Source organism: Xenia sp. Carnegie-2017, unplaced genomic scaffold (assembly GCF_021976095.1).
Source record: "Xenia sp. Carnegie-2017 unplaced genomic scaffold, XeniaSp_v1 HiC_scaffold_21, whole genome shotgun sequence".
NCBI lineage: Eukaryota > Metazoa > Cnidaria > Anthozoa > Malacalcyonacea > Xeniidae > Xenia > Xenia sp. Carnegie-2017.
The window spans coordinates 139,576-152,916 of record NW_025813484.1 but is presented as its reverse complement, the minus strand read 5'-3'; the positions used below and the strand labels follow the sequence as shown (position 1 = coordinate 152,916).

At 32.3% G+C, this 13,341-nt stretch overlaps 2 protein-coding genes across 2 annotated transcripts; one reads left to right on the top strand and one right to left on the bottom strand.

The window, feature by feature from the left end:
- Window positions 1-24: 24 nt before the first annotated feature.
- LOC124444142 (type-1 angiotensin II receptor-associated protein-like) lies at window positions 25-1,715 on the bottom strand. The gene is made up of 8 exons (XM_046994729.1): window positions 1,690-1,715; window positions 1,430-1,464; window positions 1,103-1,214; window positions 867-945; window positions 757-799; window positions 627-654; window positions 449-539; window positions 25-266 (listed from the first exon to the last, which is right to left on the bottom strand). Exons 3-8 carry the CDS (start codon window positions 1,178-1,180, stop codon window positions 202-204), a joined length of 384 nt encoding a protein of 127 aa, XP_046850685.1. The 5' UTR covers window positions 1,181-1,214; window positions 1,430-1,464; window positions 1,690-1,715; the 3' UTR covers window positions 25-201.
- A 265-nt stretch (window positions 1,716-1,980) lies between these two features.
- Window positions 1,981-12,193, top strand: LOC124444440. Its single transcript, XM_046995062.1, has 22 exons — window positions 1,981-2,887; window positions 2,968-3,395; window positions 3,486-3,770; window positions 3,873-4,086; window positions 4,196-4,289; window positions 4,370-4,542; window positions 4,751-4,853; window positions 8,249-8,344; window positions 8,413-8,558; window positions 8,712-8,805; window positions 8,924-9,001; window positions 9,078-9,176; window positions 9,242-9,305; window positions 9,418-9,452; window positions 9,524-9,613; window positions 9,679-9,742; window positions 9,811-9,992; window positions 10,162-10,287; window positions 10,363-10,443; window positions 10,530-10,602; window positions 10,704-10,769; window positions 11,894-12,193. Exons 1-22 carry the CDS (start codon window positions 2,208-2,210, stop codon window positions 11,908-11,910), a joined length of 3,288 nt encoding a protein of 1,095 aa, XP_046851018.1. The 5' UTR covers window positions 1,981-2,207; the 3' UTR covers window positions 11,911-12,193.
- The last annotated feature ends 1,148 nt before the right edge of the window (window positions 12,194-13,341 follow it).

Sequence of the window (13,341 nt, the reverse complement as noted above, 5' to 3'; positions counted from 1 at the left end):
AGAATAAAATGACACAAGCGACAATGGTTTACGCTAACTTCATTGTTTATATTTCTTGTATATTGCTATTGTACAACATGGTAACATTCTTTCTAGACGTGCGATATGCTGGTTATTTCGTGTAGGCTAATGACTAAGACACTATTCTAAAGGAAAATTCATTAAAGATTGTTCAAAAGATATCGTAGATAGGCTTTGTTATCAGTATGTTTGATTACCATACGCAACTGGAGGAAGAGGTTCATTGGGAGGTTCGTTATTTTCACCTATAGTTGAAAAAGCAAAAACTATCTTTAACATCTTGTTTGAATTCGCTCTTAAAGATTTCTTCTCGATTAATGCTTCGAACTTTTCTGGTTTCTTGAGCATTAAAACCCAGATTCCAAGGGTAAAAGGTAACTGAGAGAAAGCACGTGACATGAACGTTAGCAGTAAAGAATAACCTCACCTCTGTTGGCGCGAAATTCAGCCACCTTTGCCCTGAATCCACCATCACCACGATGTAAGTAGTTCAGGATTATAGCGACCAAGGAAACTGGCTAAAAAGATGATTCCAATTTTTATCATGAGAAAATATTGTTTTCTTTAACTCAGTTATCAGTACGTCTTTTAATGTTCAAACTTACCTTAAGGATAATATTCAAGATGGACATTCTTCATAATGTGTTAAAGAAACATTCTCACATCAAAAGAAACAAAAGTTTTTTTCATATTAGGAAACATCACGTTTTAACGAAAGTGTCTATGAAAGGATACCCAAAACTAAAACGAAAGTGGTCTTTTTCTTTGCAAACACCAGCTGTAAAATCGTTGTTCATTTAAGATATTTGAAATAAAATTTTCTTGCTTTGAACCTTCATACATACGTGTGTTTTTATCACCATCGTATGTCACAGCAACTATAATAATGTCATGTAACAAGGAAAAGGCCATTCCTAGGATTAACTAGTAACAAAACACAATGTATCATACATTAAAACATAAATTGATTGAAAAGAATTCTAAAACAATAATAAGCTGGACGTATTTTTCCTATCGTCCAAAGGCTTCCTATTTATATGTTGTAAGTCTTCCTTGCTGCCATTGATTTCTCATTTCTCACCAATTCTGAAATGGTGTGATCCGTTGAATGGACAACAGTGACAACTCCAAGAGCCAGAACAAAAAAGTTACAGAACATATAGGACGTTGGAAGCCAAGTACATTGATTGGCCCTTTATGAGAAAAAGAAATTCTTTCAATACATACTTCAGTAAAATTTGCATAATACATTGTTTTAGGTATAAGGAAGATGAGGTCATCACAGTATTTCTATTGCGTATAAAGTGATTTCATTTAAACGAATTCCTCATTGGTTTTGATCTGACATAAAAACATCAAAAGAAACACACAACACAGTTTTAAGACATAAAAGTTTATAATTCCTTACCATACTGTAAGTACGAAATGAGCAAAGACGAGTATCTAAATCATTAATGAAAAAATTGAGCGATATTATTTCCATGTTGAAATTCGAAAGGATTAGAACCTCTATAGTAATACCACAGTATTAATTAAAATTAGTGTACATACTAGAATCGGTGACAAATCTTTTCACTATTATAGTAATACTATTGTAAACATTTAAATTTCATCGCTGTTTCTCTAAAAATCTTAAAATGAAATGCTGTAACAAATACAAATACTTACTTGCAGAATAAAATTGGAATTTGGGAAAATTCATCACTTTATTTCAAAACTTAACGGTCGAGTTTTTTTCACTTTTCAAGATTTGATATTTTCATGGATATTTCCGCTGGTAAACAAAATTTGAATTGGAGATCATTTCGTTGTGTGGAAACTGTCATATCATGCAGCGACACACAATTATTTAGAATTTGATCATTAAGTACATACTTTCATATGCAAGTATTGAGATATGAGAATCCCTTTTTTTATAAAATTTGGAAAAAGAATTGTCTAAGTACAGAAATGAAATAAATGGATGACAAATTAAAGCGAAATACAATATAACTATAAATATAAATTGAACTAGAAAAACATCCATCAAAAGGAGGAGCATCCGGAAAACATTTCCGAAGATGATTTTCCGATTGCGTTCCGAAGTTGGTCTTGTGCCTCGATGGTACCGTTGCTGGATATACATGTAGTGTTTACTTATATTATAAAATTTTATTATCAATGAGCTAGCTTATGAAGAAGCCAAGATGGTTCGTGTTCTCATTTGCCATAATTTTCAAGAACGTAAAGTATTTTCTGATGCTTACGAAGCCATTGCAATTGCGTATTCAATATCAAGAGATGCAGTATTTATAAGCACAAAACAAGGTCATGTTTTTGTTTATTCACTTTCTGAGGATGGCTTTCCTTTACTCTGTCAGTTTCCAACTGTTTCTGTCGCAACAGAGATAATATTTGGCAACGTTGGATGTTTTTTGTTTACTAAGGAAATGATAAGAAAAGATAAAAGAAATAGTTTTACTGCAAGAGTTTATTTCAATTGGTCAAAATGGGTTGAGCATGTTGCTAAAATACAACCTGTTCAAATTGGTTTTTCCTTAACTGAAAATTATTCTGTTGATGAAAGTGTTCCTGTAGCATTAGAGGTACCGTCAAAGTCCTCTGTTTGTGCCATTTGTTGTTGCCCAGTTAGTTCGAACATTGCTGTGGCTGCAGAGTCAACAATTACTGTGTATGAACAATGTAAACAATGTTCTTATGATTTCCAGAGATTATACACAATTGAAGCTAGCTTTTCTATGAATCAGCTTGCTATTTGCAAACAGTATGTTGCATTTACTTCCACTTGTGAAGTTCGAGTTTTGCAAGTCAAGCTTGATAACGAGGAAATATTGATCAATATGGAAAAGAATTTGGCCAATCATAGGTATATTTTTCAGAAATTAAATCTATTCATACCAATTGTAGAAATTCAATAAATGTATAACAATCTTTATTTTGTTTCAGAACAGCAAAAGAACTTGTAACCCAGCAAACATTGTCTGCAAGTGCTTGTCAAAAAGAAGTTCTTGATGAGAGTTATGTTCTTTGGAAGTTTGATCAATATGAAAAGAATCAAACAGACAAGTTTGCATTTTGGGAGTCAATTTTGGGTAGCAAAGAATGGGTTGAAGATGTAAAAGATGAGAATTTCTCTTCAGATGTCATTGATCTTCCTTCTTTAAAAGACGAAGTTCCTTTTATTGATTATTCCCAGACTGCATGTGAGGTTTTAGGTCCTGTAAACACAGTACATGGTCATCCAGTTAGAGTACAAACTACATTGAAAAAAGTAAAATCTGTTACAATGCTATATTGTTATTTTGATTGGATAAAAGAAGATCATGTGATTGAAACGGAACTTCATTCCTTACAACTGCAGCCAACTTTCACTGGTAAGGAAATTATATGTTCAGTAAATAAAAATTTAACTTTTCAAATTGCTATTCTTTTTAATATATGTATTTGTTGTTGTTTTTTGACAGCTTTTAACCATAATAAGATGAAAACTCCTGAATTATCTGGAATGATGTGTTTTATATCATCACCAAAACAAGGATTTCTCTACAATGTGTTTGGTGAATCAGAATTAATAGCTCGTTGTATGTATACTGCTGATGTAACCTCCGCTGTTATTTGCAATAATATGCTTTATTCAATTACAAAACACTTAATTGAAACATACACCATACCATTATATGCAACTATTGCAAAATACATTAAAAGTCGATCATTGATGGCAAAGATGATGGATTTACTGTACAGGATATGTTAGATGCAAATGATAAAGTTAATAATGAAACAAAGATTTCCTATCATGGCTTTCCCATCTATGATTATGAAATGCTACAAAAGGTTTGATTTTGAACATATATGTGTATTACATTGTTTAAATTGTAATTGTGACATTGCTACTTATTTTATGAACCATCTGTTCTATATTTTATTTCAGCCATGTCCATCACCTTCCACAGATCTATATATGATTGGAGTTGACCAGATCCCAGGTCTCTGCTCCATTCTTGCAGCTGGCAAGAGAATATTAACGTTGTCTTATGCACCTTCAAGTCCATCAATGAAGAAATGGTATTGAGGGATAATATATGTTATAGGAATTAAATACTGGAATAATTGTACTTTTCATTAATTGTTCATCTTGTGGGTATTTATATTGTAGTTCTGCTGTTTTTAACAGGAAAAAATCAAAAGGACATAATGGGGATTGTGTGGAAGATTGGACGCTTCATGTTCTTACATCAATGGAATTAAATGATCTTTACGAGAGAATGGTACGATCATTTTAATGTTGAACTTTTTTTCTTTTCTCTTTATCACACTTGCTTGTTGTTAGTTACGTTTGAATTTTTAGGAGAGCTTGACAGAGAAGTCAGACACATTGACAGCTGATTTACGATTGTTGAAAGAACAACATTTCATCTTAAGAACACAATTTCAAGTTGGTAAAATGACCAAAAGTCAACAACAAACATTACTTCTTGCTCTCAGGAATTCTTATAGAAACCTTGGTCATTATTTTTCACGGTTAGAAATGATTTGATCACAAGTAATTGAACGATTTACCACAAGAACGATAAAACTCCTATATTGTCATGGAAAATTTTGCTCATTAAAGCTATTGCGTTTGCTCCAAATATCTTACTTTTATTTTTAAAATTCGCTCTCTATACCAATACCCCATCCTTGTCAACAATCTCGTAACTTAGGTAATGTTGTGACTTTTATGTTTAAGATATTCAATGGAAAATGAAAATGACGTTAACGAATATTACAAGATGGCAAACCTTAGTCTGGAGGATGTAGTCAATGAAAATGTTGTTGGTGATATTGGAAAGGTTAGTTAAAACCATTGAGCTCTATAAGACCTGGAGGGGCAAAGGGGCCTGGACCCCGTGGTCAAAAACATGGCGGTAATGGCGGATTTTGGTTGTCAAAACTTCCACTTTGAGAAAAATTTTTAACATTCGCTCCCTCCCGAATCCGGAACTCCATTACTGCTTATATCAATGACAACCAGTGAACTCCATATATATATATATCTGGAATGATAACTACAATACATTTTATAGATATAAAATTGAAGCCAAAGTCCTAGTCTCTTGCGCGGTTTGTACGTCAGTTCCAGTCCTTCAAAGTCGAATATTCACGCGGTTTGTACGTCAGTTTCATTCCCCTGAGTGCCAAACATACACGGCCAATATAAATTTGAATACAAACTGCAAAAGCATAAACATATAAACAACATCACGACAAACAACACACTAGGCCAACTCCTCGCAAAAGGTTATTTTTTTACAGCTAAAACTTTACTACAGTGAGTTCGTTGTTACTTACAACTTGTAACGAGGAAAAGCCAACTGAAAATTACACTTTATGCTAAAAACGCAATACAATAAGAAAATATGACGAGAAAATATTCAAGAATAAATTTTTCTTTCGTCGGAAGGTAAATTTTCAAACGGTGTCAGACAGTGTTTGTCTTTTTTGTCGTTTCAATGGATTTAAAGATCTGTTTTTCCGAAGAAAAAAGAAACTTGAATATCCCGGTTCATAAAAAATGTTGAGTCGATAACTCGCATTTTACTTTTTACAGAGCGATTGTATCTTTCATCGATTTTGATAGTGCTTGAAATACTAAATGGTTGTCATCTCGATATCAGTAATTGAATATCCTTAAAGACTTTGATATGTTTTAAAGGAAAACCGCAGCGTAAAAGCAGATCGACTAAGTTCACCTCACCCTGCTTCTCGATTTATCACTTTGATTCACTTTCCGTGAACCTTTTCATTCCAAAAATTTCGTTATTTTTACGCTCTGATCAAGATCCGAACTCTACCATTACCAAGGGACAAATGATTAAAAAAAATTAAAATGAACACGCGAGAGACTAGAGCCTGACGTGTGATGACGAATGATGACGACAAATATTTTTTTGGCTTCAATTTTTGGCTTCGGTTATCATTCCAGTTATTCAAATGTCGAGTTCACTGATGACAACCAGCGAAAACAACCACGATACCGTAAGCATAAAATATTGAAAATAATGCTTCAGGTTTTTGTGAAATAGACACACACATTTAAATGAGGTAAATCTACTGTAAAATAGCGTATATGTTGTCAAATAATGCTTTAGCTATGTTAGAAATAAATATCAAACGGCATTCTTTACACTGTCAATGTGTCGTTAAGCTTTAATGCATAATCCCATGCGCAATACTTGTGTTTTTGACTATTTTTTAACAGCTTCGTGCAACTGTCTTTCTTGAATAGATGGGTAAATATTAGTTAAAATGTCCAAAAGGAGTTAGAAAAGTTAGCTTACCCTACGACTTAAGTCGACTGGAAATATATTATAAGTAGGTATGTATTTTTTTGAGTTTTTTGGTAGGATTGATTCTGGGTGTCTTATAAGGTATTATGATATTCTGATAAATCTACTGAGAACTTATGAAGAAAATATCTCGAACTAGGAGAGCAAAAGAACGAAATTCAGAAATTCTATAATCATGTTGCTGGTTCTGTTTTGAGCCAAGATATTAGTAACTGGATTGTCATTGACAACCATGGATCTACTATTGAACAGAACTACATTAATTTCCCATTGAAAATACGATTTTTAAATTAAAGTGCATTGGTTTCTCTGACATAACACTTTTCTTATTGCTGCATGAAGGCAAACCTGTTTAAATAATTATAATGTAGGTGAAGATATTTAGCATGTTGTATAATTGTTATTATACAGACATTATTTATAATATTATGGCCTTGTGTAATGTATGTCAAGAACTTATTAATTCTCAAAATGCTAACCTTCTTGCACTACTTTTTCTTGTGTCCTTACAAATTACAGTTACCTATACTAATTTTTCTAGGTTCAAACAACTTGACAAATTTTTGAATTTTACATTATGCCTTGAATTTTTCTTTTGTCTTTTAAAAATATCAGTAAATGACTTAAAATCAAGTTTATCTAAAATAGTATTTTGTACAAAAAACTATACATAATTGGAAAAGTCTCATGTTGAAGGCCGATGTGGCTTCTTTTACTAGATTGCTACTCTTATTCTTTTAAATGATATCGTAATTCTTCAAAAGACATAAAAAGTTCTTTGTCATCAATTTTTGCTTCTTCCACATTCAACTTCATTGCAACCAATGCATCTTATGTGAATTTTAATCACCTGGAATTGAAAACATATGGACTTTGTCAGATGATGCAGTACTGTATTTAATGTTTCATGCATGTCATGATAAGCTTTGCTTGAGCAAATATTTCAAGGTAGGAGCAAAATTTGGCACATTATTGAACAAAGTAGTTTTTATCTTGATTTTGATGTACTAACCTGTTTACTACACTGTGTAACAAACAATTCATTTACAGAAACACCAGATGGCATTCATAAAACTTTTAGCATAAAGCAAACCATTACACACCATCATCATGATTGTCCATAATCTGTCAAATTGTCCAGGCTAGCTGTTTAATACAGGTATTTTTTATTGTACGACATGTACCAAAGAGCTCATTAATTAATCTTGCACTGCATTTGATTTCAATACAGCTCTGTCCTTAATATTTGCTTCATATTTTCAGAAAAATATCATGAAAAAATCCTCCATTTCAACTCAGTTGAAACAAGGAGTTTTAAGATATGCATATCTCGATAAGAACTGGTTGCTTTGCCTCGTCTAGCAAGCGATTAAGTAAATAACAAATAAGAATGGATAAACATAACTTAAATTATAACTTAGGAGTAAAAACATTCACAAAATATATACAATCACACTTCAAGTATTGACTTAAAACAAAACACTGAACACTTTAAATGGTAAACAATCTTACGTTGCTTACCGGTATCATGAAATGTTTCCTTTTCTGGCATTACTTCAGCATCCGTCTACCAAACAAGTTTGCAAATTTAAAGATAAAATTTCTAAAAGTTTTGTGTTTGGCATTGATATTTTATATAATCGCTATTGTGGTTGTCCGGGTGGGCAAAAATTTCATTTTATGAGCCCGCGTCTTTCCGCTGACTTTGACAACCAAAATCCGCCATGCAGCGCTGATAATTTATAGTAATTTTGTTTACGTTTCCCCTCCAGGTCTTATAGAACTCAATGGTTAAAACATAGCGACGTATGTATGAAAAGATGATCACGTGATAGTTTGGCTAGCAAGCTTCGAGGAATTGTTTTCATTAGCTCTCATGTTCATCATTTGCTTTTTAGTTGAAAGAAATGAAGTTTGGAAAAGGTTTACTACATTATCTCAATACAATATTTTTCTCGAAGAATCAAGAAAAGACTTGCATTGACTTGTCTAAGGTAGACCATTCACCATAAACTACATTCTGTAGGAATGATGATGACCATAGAATAGTTTTTTTATTCAGGTTGCAGCTGACAAAGTGATGCATATATATTACCACAGTGAGCCCGCACAACTCGCCAATCTAATTCTTAGGTCCTTACTTCATGGATACAATCAGGATTTTGCAATAAAACTTTTTAAACAGTTGAAGAGTTCAAAGGGATACAGGTGTATGAAAAAGCACATAAGAATGATTTGAAAATTAATATGCACGATGGGACTGGGTTGAATAAAGGGATAAAGAGGAAGGAAGAATTACAGAAATCAAAGTAGCTGTATTCTTGGAAAACTCTCATGTGTTTGACCGTTTATCTCCTTTAGTTTTAGTCGAGAAGATCATTTAGCATTATGTATTTTGTATCTGCAATCTTGTATGTTGGATGAAGCAATCGATGAAATTGTTCATATCTCTAAAGTAAGGCCAAAATGTGTGTTCTTCACATCATTGTTTTATATAAGTATAGTAAATTTAAAGAATATCACAGTTTCTCTTCACTTAAATTATTAAATCCATTTCTGTTATTTTTTACCAGGAAAAGTTGGCGGATATTTGCGTGAAGTATCATTACGTTCTTCACACGAAGGAAGAATATTTAAATCCTCTAGGACAGGTAAAATGGATATCTTGATTTGATGCAAAAATCTACGCCTATATTATTAATGAATTGCTTTCATTTTATTTGCTAGCTTCTGAGAAAGTATCTTCCTGAAGTGCTTGCCAAAACTCTTGTCTTTCTTCATCTTCGCCATCTTCTAACTCTGACGAAAACTATAGATCTTCTTCAGGTTTGCAGTCATAATTTAAGCATAAGTTTACATTCTTATCATTAATTATTTATATATATATTTAGGGAAAGGATAGGGAGACACAATTCAACAATCATTTACAGGGATTTTTAGAGATCTTACTCAATGGTATTATTGTTTTTTTTTATTCATTCGTAAATGTTATAGTTTTATTGAAGCAAATATTTATGTTTAATTTACTACAACTCTTTAGTTCTCATAGTAAATTTTTAATTTTTAGATTCCAAAGGTGCTAGATCGTTCAACGAAGCTCGAGTAAGATGAAATTGTATCATATTTTATGACATTTTCCCATCTTTTAATTACTGTTTTTGCGCCTTTCGTAGAAATTACTCGTTGATATTTATTTGAAGAAACTTGTACATCGTCCATGTTCTCGTGAAAAACAGCAATTTCAGTTCCCACATTACCACATTGTAAGAGAATTTTTTTGTGCATTTTTTATGAATTTTGTTCGAGATTTTTCTACTTCATTCTTTAGCCTAGAGGCACAGGTCATTTTGCGCGTCGTTTTTCCTGGCTCGACAAATTACCGCCATTTAATGGCAAGTAAACATTGGAACGACGTTGAATGCGTCTCAATCATTTTTTAAAGCAAATGCTTTTACTGCAGGTCATGTGACCGAACCCTGCCCGATTTCCCGGGCTAACATCGTGGCTGCATCTTCCCCAAATAAAGGCATGAGGTTGCGAGGTCTATCTCGAGAAAAGAATAATAAAATTATCACTGAGGGAAATGGAGAATCGTCATTCTGTTCCTGTCGTTATTGTTGGCAAACACTTCTTAAATTACAGGTTAAATACATTTTTATCGTCCATGCAATTTTGTCTTCTTAAATTTTTTGTAGATTTTGCGTTTTTTTATCTGCACCGAAGGTTTTCTTCCTTAAATTTATTTTGGATTTGCTTGGTAACAACAGTGAAGATAATTTGAAAATAAAGGTGTTATCTTTTTCTCATATAGTCATTACTATCTTCAAGATATTGTGATGAACAACTCGGCCGTATGGTACTTAAAAATTTGGTGGGAAAATCTTGGGAAATTTCCATCACATTGTTATGTTTACCACTTATTGCTGAATATGAGAAGGTTTAATATAGCTCTATTCCCATTATGTTATTCATTTTTCCTTTCCTCGCTCTGGTATTTTATTTTAACTTTTAGGCAGTGGAAACAATCTTACTCATAGATTCGTCAATTTTAATGACTTATGTGAATCATTATTTTGGTGACAGCTGTACTAAAGTAAATATGTTGAAAAACTTAACAAAGGAAATGTTTAAGACGATATCTCTTATATGTACTTGATCAGTGATCATTATCTGTTTTAGTGGAGATGTCTTCTTCATGTATTGACTGAGAAAAACCGCACGGATAGCACAAAGTACTGCGACATAATTAAAGGTAATCATCTTTATACACAATACTGAATTGACCATTTATATTGACAAAAAAATTCACCTACATGTTTTTCTCCATCTTCTCTCTCTCTCTCTCTCATATAGAAACGTTAGTTATCTTATCAAAGTTCACAAGTCCTACCGTTTTTCTTTCCTTACTACCGGAAGATGGTAACTTTGCGTTCTTTTTACCATATATAGTGAAATGCATTCAACATAACACGGGCAACAGATTATCGTGAGGCAAGATTTGGCTATCATTCTCGTTCTTCAATACTAGTTTATATCTATTGCTAAACAGGGACAATGAGGGATTTTCCAATCAGGGACAATGAGGGATTTTCTAATCAGGACAATGAGGGATTTTCTAATCAGAGACATTGAAGGATTTTCTAATCAGGGATAATGAGGGATTTTCTAATCAGGGACAATGAGGGATTTCACACATTTTCAAATTGTCAGGGTGTAGGTAAGGTCCTCTACCTTTATAAATGAAAAAATGAATGGAATATCATAGAACGTGACAACAAAATTGTTTTTCATTAACACTTCCGCAACATTGAAATCCTTTGTTCGATGAAAAGTTTTGATCAAAAAATTTTGCGTGGTATTTTTTAGTTGCTCACGATTTACGAATTGAATTCTCGTTCATTTTATGATTATTAGAAGGAAGTAAAAAAGAAATCTTTCTATAGAATTCCTTTAAGAAAGCGAAATGGGTGCCGCGTAACGGCAATATTGATTTCTTTCAAGTTTGAAATAAAACTCAATGTAAACAAAAAGCTTTTTACTAAAGCCAAAAATTCCAGAATTCCAACGCACTTGCGGCTTTTGCTATATAAAGGAGACTACGGAAATTAATTTTACAGTCGAAAGGAGTTGTCTTGGCGATAATGATTGGCTAACGTCAGTTTAGACACTAAATCTCGCAAAGTTGAGATAATACCATTTTTTGTGGAGTTTAGTGAGATATGTTTAAATAAAGTATGTGTTTAAATTGTTGCCCACTAACATTCTTTGCATATTTCTGTAGAGCTTATACGTGCTGTCATCTTATTGTTCCTTTATTGTTAGTAACACTGACCAAAGTGCATTTTCTCCTTACTACGTAAATACAAAACAATGCCAACGCTTTAATATATATATTTAAATTAAAATTAGACATTCGTTTAGGAGATAACGTGTCCATATTTTATTGTTATTTTGAATTTGCTTTGCATTTGAAATATGGATCATTGAAGCAGAATAAAAGTCTGACGTTGGATATTGAAGATGATGGCTTTTTTTTACAATAGTAATGAGGAAGATTTGAGAATATTGATCATCTGATCTCATATATATATAAACGAAGAATGAGTGGAAGGGATCTTGAAGTGGATGTGTTTGTATTCCTACAATCTATACAACTGGAACAATTTTACCACAAGATAAATTATGAATTACATCTGACACGATTGTCTCACTTCGATCATGTTACTGAAAGTGATTTAGAGGATATCAATATGTCTAAACCTGAACAACGAAGATTATTTGATGCTGTTAAGAAATATAAGAAAGAAAAGAAGAAAGGACACAAAATAAGAATAAGCTTTCGAGTAAGTTTCACTTTTCATGCATATTTTAATTTGTTGTATTATCGTAAACTTAATGTTATTACAGCGATGATAAATTTCATATCTTTAACCGACTTCTTTCAAAACTTCGGTCATTCCTAGTAACAAATACAGCTCATACCTCGCTTAATGTTTTATACTTGCCAGCTGATTACGGTATGATAATGTAGAAGATGAATTTAAGATATTTTAATTCTATATTATCTTTATTCCAAGGATTATTGTGTGGAAAAAGCACTATTTTGTTGTAGATTGAGACAATTATAAATGAAACAAAAAGTTAATGTTATTAAACGCTAATGTATTAAAGTATTCGTGGTCACTCACATTTGAGATTTTTAAATTTTTATTTGTCTTTGCTCTCAAGCATTTTTGTTGATCGATTTGCCTATGTGTGACTACATTTCTTTAAATATTTTTTTCATTACGTGTTTTTTTGTATTGTTTGAGATCTTCTTAACACGTGTGTGTATGTGGCGTTATGCAGGTAAATCATATCGTTCTTCATTCAATGAAATGAAAAGTCACTAATGAAGTTTCCCTTTAGAAAATTGTAGAAAAGATTGATAAGGAATACATTCGTAGAAGAATAATTTTTTCCTCCCACAATGAGTAAAATATCCTCCAGAATTTTGATAGAAAGATGTCAATTTATTTCAACATTTAACAAAAATCCCCCGTCACACATATGTCTATTGCACTATATTAAGGTATGATGTCTTCTAAAGCCGTATAAATCTGCTCTCCATGCTTGGTACAAACATAATATTGTTATGGAATAATTATTTAATTTTAGCAACCAACTATATTCCTCTTAACAATACTCGTCAATACTGCACACGTTTTCCACGTAATATTTTTAATTGAAACATTTTCTCTGCTTTCATTATCACGATATCATCATGTGACGTACATCGTTTACGAAGCGTAACGACTTCCGGTTGTATTTGATAGATCTAAGGAGAAAACCTCCTACGGAGTAAGATTCAATAGTTTATATTTGACGCAAAACCTTGCCCATCATTATTGGTCGTTTTCACTTATAAAATCTTGATATTACTATCGATGACTTTAAGTACCCTTACATCTTCCTGTTCCTATGTGATGAAACCCTTTTTTTTTGACGTAAT